The sequence below is a fragment of the Osmerus eperlanus genome, chromosome 11 (assembly GCF_963692335.1).
Source record: "Osmerus eperlanus chromosome 11, fOsmEpe2.1, whole genome shotgun sequence".
NCBI lineage: Eukaryota > Metazoa > Chordata > Actinopteri > Osmeriformes > Osmeridae > Osmerus > Osmerus eperlanus.
The window spans coordinates 9,182,105-9,191,880 of record NC_085028.1 but is presented as its reverse complement, the minus strand read 5'-3'; the positions used below and the strand labels follow the sequence as shown (position 1 = coordinate 9,191,880).

The 9,776-nt window shown below is 41.9% G+C and overlaps 1 protein-coding gene across 1 annotated transcript; it reads left to right on the top strand.

Moving 5' to 3' along the window:
- The first annotated feature begins 734 nt into the window (after positions 1-734).
- ccdc92ba (coiled-coil domain containing 92Ba) lies at positions 735-9,414 on the top strand. The gene is made up of 4 exons (XM_062473637.1): positions 735-1,343; positions 2,101-2,244; positions 3,344-3,391; positions 5,561-9,414. The coding sequence occupies exons 2-4, from the start codon at positions 2,115-2,117 to the stop codon at positions 6,283-6,285; spliced, it is 903 nt and encodes a 300-aa protein (XP_062329621.1). The 5' UTR covers positions 735-1,343; positions 2,101-2,114; the 3' UTR covers positions 6,286-9,414.
- The last annotated feature ends 362 nt before the right edge of the window (positions 9,415-9,776 follow it).

The window sequence follows — 9,776 nt, the reverse complement described above, 5'->3', positions numbered from 1 at the left end:
TTTGATAATGTATTTTCACTTGCCACCACTGGTCCAACAATTGTGTACATGTGGGCCTACATAGGATGACAATTTTAATTCGGGGTAAATAAATGTTCAGTCTGTTTACTGTATCTGTAACTATTGTTTAATGTAAAAATAAATAACAGTAAAACATCGTTTAAATTCCTTTTACGTTTGACGAGCTGTTATCAGGGCAAAGAATGACATTCGCTGATAAATATAGGCTATCCCAAGACCCACCACAATTCAACGACACTACACAAAATTATTGCTAGCCTTGGAGTGGCAGCTCTGGGGCTATGAAAAGGGGGCGTGCATTGTCGTGAGTTGTCCATGGTGCTGAAGAAATCTGTAAAAGTAGGCTATTCCATTTTACGTTTTATTCATTTAGCAGAAGCTCTTATCCAAAGCGCCAAATAGTGCATAAAGTATGGTAATTGTTGCTTTTAAAGTGAATTAATAGCCTAACACGTATTCCTTGGCCAGGGCGAGCAATAGAGGAACATAAAAGGATAGCATGCAGGATACAAAATGATGAAGCTTAGTTCGAACACCAACTCATCTGCTATTCAACTCACAAAGATCAGATAGATGCACTTGCAGTAGCAAGTGCAGCTCTAAATGAAGATGCTCATTTTATGTTTAAAGGCGTATTACAAATCAATACGGATTTTGATTGTTCCCAATCGGCCTGTATAGTCTATTCAGATTTTCCAGCAGTAGACTTTAGGTCTCCATCTCTTCTGACTGAATCGCTATTGATCCTGCACATAGAAGGCAAGTCGTACGGTTTGGCCAATTCTTTAGCTGCATTGCTGAGTCTTGTCATACCATCATCTCACGTGTTCCGGTCACAATGTCTTGTTTTCATCAGACCACAGTAGCCTTCTGTATCAGCTCAGTCGCGAGGGACATGGGGGATGAGTCCATGGATGCGCCTGTCGAGATAGGCTCTATTTCTATCAGCTCAATGAGAGAACCATCATTTTTATATTGACCTTCCTCCAAATGCAGGCTCTCTGGGTTATAATACTGATTGACGCAGCGAAGTGGCGCGGATGAAAAAAAAGAAAGAGGTTTCCTTCTCCCTTGAAAAACCGAAGTGAAAAAGATTACGTCGCTGATTTCATCTCTCTTTAAACATAAGATACGATATATTTTGTTTAATTTAGTTCTCAGTAACGTAATCCTGGGCAAATTATATTGAAGCGACCGATGCCTGAATGAGAATCGCAACCAATTATTGACAATGCATGGGTCGAGGGGCTTGTTTTTAAAGCTTGTGAATCATAAATCTTAATTTTTGGTTGACTCCGTTGCACGATCATCTTTACAGCACGGTAAGAGTAAAGTGTTTTCACAACAGTGGTGTCTCCATTGAATTATATTTTATTGTAATGGAAGCCAAAAATGCTACGTGAGGTGATGCTACAGTGTTATCAAGATCAGGAAGTATATTGCTTTTCTTCCATCTCAGCTGGTCTCTCTCTATTGGATGATCAATACTGCATGACCCCAACGAGTATCTCACAACTTGAAATGTTTTTTTAAATTGAGCCTTTTTTAATCTAAAACTACGTTATTGTTGTCTGGGTTTCTTGTTCTAAATGAACATTGTTACTGAGGTATCTCTTAGACTCAATGTACTCAAATTCTCAATATAATGAATGCAATAACTGATCAGTTTTGATAAATGTTCTCATGCTCTTCCATTCTAGGAATAGAGTACACACACACAAACGTGCACATGCATTCCACACCCATCTGCCTTGGGTATCTTTGAAACCTTTGAATGTCTATCACACTCAACAATGGATCAATTTTAAAAAGGTGTTATACAAACATACAATGTTGTACAAATAGGTATGGCAATGGTAGCATTGAAAGCTTAAGGGTTATATGTAGCTTTGATGCTGCCGTCAGTTTTTATTCATTTTTACTTGACAGTTATCAGTTCCTTTAGTAGCTTAAATACTCAGAGTATCTGGTATGTTATTACATGGATATTGGTACCAGGAAGCAAAAGTTGCTTCATACATTTCTAAGCATAGAACCCATGATGTATTAACATGCTGTGTGACCCCATTCTGTGAGCAGGAGCGTGGGTTGTCATGGATACAGACTCCCTGCCCATGCAGGTGGAGAGGGTGGAGAGGAGCATCGTCTTCCTGAGACAAGAACACATGACCTTGCTGCATGGACTACACCTGGAGATCCTGTCCCTGCAGAAACGATGTACTGGTGAGTGACCAGTGTGTTTACAGTAGGATCCATGTGATCAGGCTTGTGGCTTATGACGGAGTCTGTTAAGATACAAAGTGAACACAAGTACAGGCCTGATGCAATGGTGTTGGCTCAAACACACACACACACATTTTACTCTTCAAATGAATGACTGGGTGAGATAGGGGGAAAGAGAGAGCGAGAGAGAGATACTGAAACAGAAAGAGATTGAGGGAGAGAGATCAACCGCAGCAGTCCAGTCATGGGGGATGGTCAAATCAAATTAGGCTGGTAGAGCTGTAGACGGTGACCTCTCTACTCTACCAACAAGCAGAGCCTGCTTTTACTTTATATCAAGATCAAGTTAATAAGACCATGCAAACAGACATATTCAAAGGCACACACAGACACGTATATACAGACACAGATTTGGTGCTGTGCGGACAGTCCACAGTTTCCTCTGCCTTTCTTTTCCTCTGTCGCTCTTCTCCCCTCCCTTTCTCTTCTCTCTTTTTCCACCTCTTCTCTCACCCCCTCCCCTCTCTGCCATCTGTGGGGGTGGATTGGATGTGCTGAGCTAGAGAGAAAGAGAAGGGGGTTGACGGTCAGAGAGATGGAGAATAGATAGGGGAAAGAGCCAATGCTATAAGGATATGGGTTTGTGGTGTGTTTTTCTTTTCAGGATGGATTCTGTCTTTCTGTCTTGTGACTATGGGAAGTGTCAGCAGTTGTATGGGAAGTGTCAAACATTTGACCGTTCTTCTTAAAGTCAACATTAATTTAATGTCTACGTACCAAACATATATTTGTCTGCTGTCAAAATATCTGCCAAGAAAGCAGATGTGTGTAGGTAGTTTAAGCCAACTTGATCATGTCCACACAAATCTACATTCACCACCGTCTGAATTGCAATCAGATGATTGACAGAAGAGACACAAACTACTTGGGCTATGTTTCAAATAGAGACTTTTAAGCCCTGACCGAAGCTCAGATCATCTGTCACCTCCTTACCTCATAAATGTTCAGTCTCTGTTCTTGCTTCTTTGTGTCTCTCTGCTCGCCCCTGGTCTCTGGGTCTTCTGTGGTCCTCTCTCTCATGTGTTTCCTGTCTCTCCAGAGCTGACGTGCGAGGTGAATGTGAAGCCTCCAGGCAGGTCTCAAGTGGGTGAGTTCCATTCCTGCGTCAACCCTCTCCCGTTTTTCTGTCCTTTTTCAGTTTCTCTCGCCTCCATAGACTTTACATGCAAGTTCACACACACACACATGCACATTCACTCACAGACACACAGAGTTTGTGGATTGAGGGGAGGGCTATGGATGCTTGCTTACCCTTTGTGGCAGTCAACCTCAACACCCTGTCCACTTTGTCCTGAGTATTTATCCCTCACTCCACCCATCCCTCAGGCAAGGGTCCCTATATAGCCCTTCCTCTCTCCCCCTTTCTTCTTCCTGATACATCCCTCTCCCAAATCACACAAAGAGGACTTTATTGTCCTCTTATGTCCTTGTTATGCTGTTTACTTATTTATTTTGTTTACTTAATTCTATAAAAATTTTCGTCAGGATGGTCCAGATGGGACAATGTCTGCATTTTAAATAGGCAGCAGAAACACATGAATGTGTGTTCTTTAGGTTCAAGACAAACACCATTATACTTGCTCGACAGCATACAGAGAAAGTGGGAGGGAAAGAGGGATGGAGATTAGGAAAAAAAGCATTACTGCATCAGGGGAAGCAGCTGGGGGGTCTTTCAACCTGTGGCTCATTAGAAGCCATGACCCCACTCCTTCTATCAGGGTATTCTTTTGGCCTATTGGTTTTCCACGGCCGTTTCTTGTCCATCCTGGCAAATTGATCCATTCCTTTACCTTCCTCTCTCTTTTTCCTTACAGCCCCAGTGGGGGGATCCAATTACAGTGTATGCTGAGACAGAAGGAGGGAGGAGGGGGGATGGTACAACAAGAAAGGTGGGCATCAAAGGGTATGAGTAATCAAGAGAGGGAGAGGAGAGGAGGGAATGGAGAGTGAAAGAAAGGGAGAGGAGAGAAAATGATCAGATTACACTGCATTTTCTATATATAGTGTATGACTTCACCCTGAGTCTGGTCGAGGGGCGACATGTAGACTGAGACAGGAGAGAATGAGACACTGGGGAGAGCAGGGGTTACCCTGAGAGAAAGTGAGAAGGAGAACCGGGGGCTGGATACGGACACGGATTCACAGAATTCAGACAGATCATTTGCTGAACAGTAGCGGACTTCCTGGGAAGCACCTATTTAAACCAGGTGCTTCAATGCCAGTCCGATTTTTACTTCAAGGTAGTTTCATCTTCAGCACTCCTGCTTTAGGGATTCTCCTGTCCTGCCTCATTGACCTAGTTCTCAGGTCAACGTACCCGAGGCCGAGGCTCAATGTAATCCTTCTCGTGCCAGCTCTGTCTAGTCAGCCAAGGGGCACTACACTGACAAAGAGTTTTTTATCCTTCAATCCCTATGGCCATTTGTACTCCACTGTACCCGGATTGACTAAGACGGACAGACTGGCATCATGTACTTCCATGCAGTCTGAATACTGAGTGGATGTTTCAAGATCTTTGGCTGACTGGACTTCTTGCCTCCTGTTGTACTAATTTAATGTTCCACCTTCAGACCAGGAACCTGGATGAATTATTCACACACTGAGAAAAAACACATCACCTTTCTCCCCTCACCCCACAGTGTATCAATGCAGAATGTGAGCAGTCTACGGTTGCCCAGCGGGTGACTGGCAGCAGATGGCAGGTCCTGCCTGTCCCTGATGCAGAGATTGGGGGTGGCATGAATTTGCTCCATGCCGGCTAATCTTCCACCTCCCCCCTCCCCATATGTGCTCAGTTCTTTGCCTTTGTCTGGACAAACCTGATCCCCCTACCCCCAATCATACCATTTCCTATCCTGGAGATTATCCCCAATAGGCTTTGTGAGGGGAAATTTGTGATTTAAGAGCTGCCAGTAGTTGGTCACATTACCTTTGTCCATATCTGTTGGACAGGCTGGAATCAATCCCCAAGATATCATATGGATGTGCTTCCTCCTCTGGATGTGTGCCCATATGTCCTTGGGAGGATTGGGTTCATGACTTCTGCACACTGGTCACTGTGTTGGGGCATAGATAGGATGACAGGGGCACAATGCATCTAATGTAAATTGTGTGTGTGTTATCTTTGCAATCCAACATTCAATTGCGTGCTATACGTTTGTGGTTTGATACTGTTGGGAGTGTAAGCATGTCTCTGCGTGTGTCCATGCGTGTCTCTGCGTGTGTGTGAGATGTTGTTCTTCCTCTGGGGTTTCAGAGCTGCAGGAGGAGGAGGAGCTTCTGGAGGCGCGCTGTAAGGAGGCGGAGGGTCGCCTGGCCGAGCGCCAATGCACTCTAGGAGAGTTGCGGAAGGAGCTAACCCACAAAGCCGGGCTGGTGGGCGCCCTGCGCTCCAACCTCAAAGACAAGGAGCGCCACTTCCTGGAAGAGCTCAAACGCCGCAGCCACCAATCAACGGTCCTCAACACAGACCTCCGGAAGCAGACGGAGGCGGCGGCCTACCTGTCCTTCCAGCTCCATGCTGCCAGGCAGAAGTTACATCACCAGAGGCTGCAGCAAAGGCAGAACCTCATCCGCGCCAATAGTCAGGGGTCGCACCACACACCTGAGCGGAACACCTTGACCCCTCAGTTGCCCTCTGCAGCCCCCGCTGGCTCCCCGGTGGTGAAACCCAAGCGCCGGAGTGGTCGGTCCTTGTCGGGCCACGTTCGAGTGGAACGCTCTAGGGAGTGTGTCCCTCAAGAGCGGGTGATGGGCCCTGCGGAGCCTACAGCTATGCCTGACCCTGCCCTATTCCTCCATCCTCGCAAGCATAGAGCCAAGGCACGCCACCACTCGCTGGCTCATAGACAGCCCTTACTGGACGTAGGGAGGGAGGAAGAGGAAGGGAAAGGAAGTGGGGAGGGGCGTATTGAGTCACAGGAAGACGCACAGATACTGGTAGCCACAGCGCCCCCTGCTGCTGAGACCAAGGCTAAATAGCCCCACTGTGACCAGGCCTTTAAAATGCAACATTATAATCTTGAAACAAATAATTGTATTTAGTTTAATGCTGTTAACTATTGTCTTGCACCTTGATTGAATTAATACTGAGATGGGTAATTAAATCCTTGATTATAATCCTTTTGCGGCACTACATATTGCTATGTTGGACATTTGTCAATGCTTCTCAATTTTGAAATAATCCAGTCGAAGAAGTACCTTTATGACAAAATTAAATATAACCACTTGTCATTGCTGAGCATAATCTGATGACACTAACATTGCTCTATATACTATTTTTGAGGTTGTTTTGACCTCTGACCTGTATAGCAGTGATGGACTTCCTGCATGGCTCTTGGCCATGTCTTTTTAGGAAACACCAAAAATCACCTCTGTTAGTATGTTTTTTGTTTATGTGATTTCTAGTTTGCTGACCAGCGGCTGGGAAACACTTTGTGTATACTCTGTGTGTATTCGATGTGAACAGTAGAGATTTCTAAAATCTCCCTCCCCTTCTCTTGTCAAGATCTTATGTATGACTGTATATGCCCTTGAAGTTCAGTCATGCCCTCACAACCCATCATGAATCCTGTGTTGTTTACTTTGTCACAGTACAAGTAGCCAACTACAAGCACTCTCTTACAATGGTTTTAAATATGGCCTCACATGTAAGTACTTATGGGTATTTATGTAATGTGCCTCTGTGCTGTAGTATTTTATATCCTTGGATAACCAAACTTAACTTCTCTTTTGACAACCCACAATTAGTATCTCATATCTGCGCCACAGAAAATGTTTTCAGACACAAATGGGCTATCTATTCTGGGTTTAATGTTTTGTCGTCAAAGGATATGTCTACATGGTACTGCATTTAGACCAGCTGAATACATGTTTCTCAGGCGTTCTTTGTGGACTGCACAGGGAGAAGATTTGTTTGTATTCTTTCATAACCAATGGTGTGTTGAGGATTTTTTGCCTCAGGGAAAAGGGACAAAGAGGAAAATAGTTTATTTGGATTTTCAAGGACTGTAAGTGTTTTTTAAAGTGAGTTAATGACGGTGATAGGGAAGGAGAGAAAGGAAAATCATCATAGGTATCCTCTGGTTTGATCTTATCATAATTCAAAATGTACGTTTTTTATGAATGTGGGTTTTGTTGAGCATATCATCTGTGAATATGTATCCTAGGATATAGTTTGTAGGGAGCTAAGTTTACAGTGTTTCAGAATTGCCATCTCGTGGCATTGATTTGCACATGTTGACCCCTAGTGGTGAGGTGAGGTAATAGCAATTAGTATTCAACAATGTATGCACTGAGATTGCATTTTGTGTTGATGGCGTTTGATTCTCAGAGTATAGGAGTTTTCTTTTGTTACACAGTTAGAAGTTTTGCCTGCTTAGAGACATTCATAGTAAAGAAACTTCTATAATAGAACCATCAAAAAATGCACCTGTCCATTGTTTGGCCATACAGGTCCATACTAATAACATAATCACCACATTACACTGAGTAATTTATTTGTATATTTTTTTTTTTTTACAATTGTTCACATTCAATCTTGAATTGGAAATATTATTTTTTAGAGCTGGCATAACTTGAGTACCAAATGAGTCAGTATGATGTCCTTATGTTTTTGTGTCGTTTGAACCGTAGCCTATATCTTTGGTGAGCAATATATACATTAAACCTTATATCAATGTACTTTCAAAGTATAATAGCCCCATGTATCTGGGCAATTAATTTAAAACATTTCAAATTAACATATTTGAAGGACATTTTTTAGGATTGTTAACTTTAATATTTTTTGCAATTGCTTAGCATAATATTTTTATGGATTGTTTAAGAAAAACTTGATATATTATGTTTAATGCCAGAAAACGTTATGTATTTTCTTCAAGGTAATCATAATGTTTTGAGTAGCATCAAGTTGGAAGGACCTTGTAATTATAACCATGTCCATGTATCCAAGTTAATTTAAAGAGGTGATGCCAATATCTAAGCCTCTGTAGTGGCATTTCACTTTTACCCAGCAAGCCATTAATCCCTTAGCTTTTGATAACATGATTCACTCTTCCTGGTGGTGGGACCTGCAATTTGACTGTTAATCTTTTTTTTTCTTTAGACAATATATTATATCTGCTGGGTATTTGAGGTTGTAGTGATGTGTACCGTATTTTGCCACGGCCTGCCACATCCAAAAAGGACATTCTCTTTTAACTTCATTTTCTCACTGGGAGTTAATCTACTTATATTTAAACAATTTCACAGATGTTGATCTGGTCTGAGGGAGGACTTCAGATAATGAGCCAAAGAGGCTAACCACAAACTGAGTTGAATGGTTTTATGTCCTAGCCCTGTAAGACCCGATTTAAAATTTCAACATCACCTTTAGCTCTCCAAAATACACATTTGCAAATAAGATTTTTTTTTAACAACCACATTTACATAACCAATGGGTCCTATTGTCTTGCCTTGCAAAGCCATTGGATAAATTTGGTCTTAAAAAAAAAAGAAATGAGCAATTAAAGAGCTAAATTTGACGTCGTAATTTTACAACAAGGGGTCTTACAGGGTTAAAGATGATTGATGAGATTATTTTTCCTGTGCATATGAATAACTAGAAGTGTTCTATATCTCACATGCTTCGCTATTCCACATTTCCAAAATACATTCTCTTGATCTACCTGCATGATTGAAATAACCAGGGAAGTCCATTGTTTTACTCCATCATCACGAAGAATACATATATTTTGTTTTGCTTCAAAGTTTAGCCTTTTGTATCCTTAGTCAATCTTGGTTGAGCTCAATGAGATGGGTGGAATTGTGCACGATGTGATGCAACTCAGAACTTTTGTCTTTGGCAGCATATTGCATTCTATCTTGTTTGAATTTATCTGTTTTTCAGTTGTTTCTAGCAATAATGCAGTATGGCACAACAGAAGGTTATGATGGATGCATGGGGTCCTGACTGGGACACACTCGCATAGGGGAGAACAGACAGGACATTTAGTTTTCTGGTTGGACAAACTCTATTAGTCTGTCTTTATTTACCGCATATACTGTGTTATCTTACGACAGTAGAGCTTAAAGCTGTACATTTTATTCCAATAAAATTGAGCAATGGCTAGAGTCTGTTGTGTGGCGCTGTTTACTTGCGTTGTCTGTGATCTAAGCAATAATGAAATATTACCTTTTAGTTTTTGTTCATAGTAAATATAATACAATGTTAATATATATATAAAACCTTATCTGGGCAGGACGCACATGGTCACCTGGGAAATGCTAAATGGTTTATACCTGTTGTTAAAAAACTATTACCCAGTAGAATGGGAATATTGCTTTGGCACAAATCGGGATCTTATCTTTTCTTTCTTAATACTAGTTAACGGCTGTTATAACACATGATGTTTGATATGGGTTAATGTCATATTTATAAACATAATCTCTCAAAAGCAATGCTATTTGGTGGTGTGCCATATCTATGAAATGGT

Bases quoted from the DNA above. Each gene is read 5' to 3' on its own strand.
- ccdc92ba (XM_062473637.1), top strand. From the start codon at position 2,115: ATGGATACAGACTCCCTGCCCATGCAGGTGGAGAGGGTGGAGAGGAGC. The intron at 2,245-3,343 runs GTGAGTGACCAG...CTGTCTCTCCAG, and splicing joins CCTGCAGAAACGATGTACTG to AGCTGACGTGCGAGGTGAAT. The intron at 3,392-5,560 runs GTGAGTTCCATT...CTGGGGTTTCAG, and splicing joins TCCAGGCAGGTCTCAAGTGG to AGCTGCAGGAGGAGGAGGAG.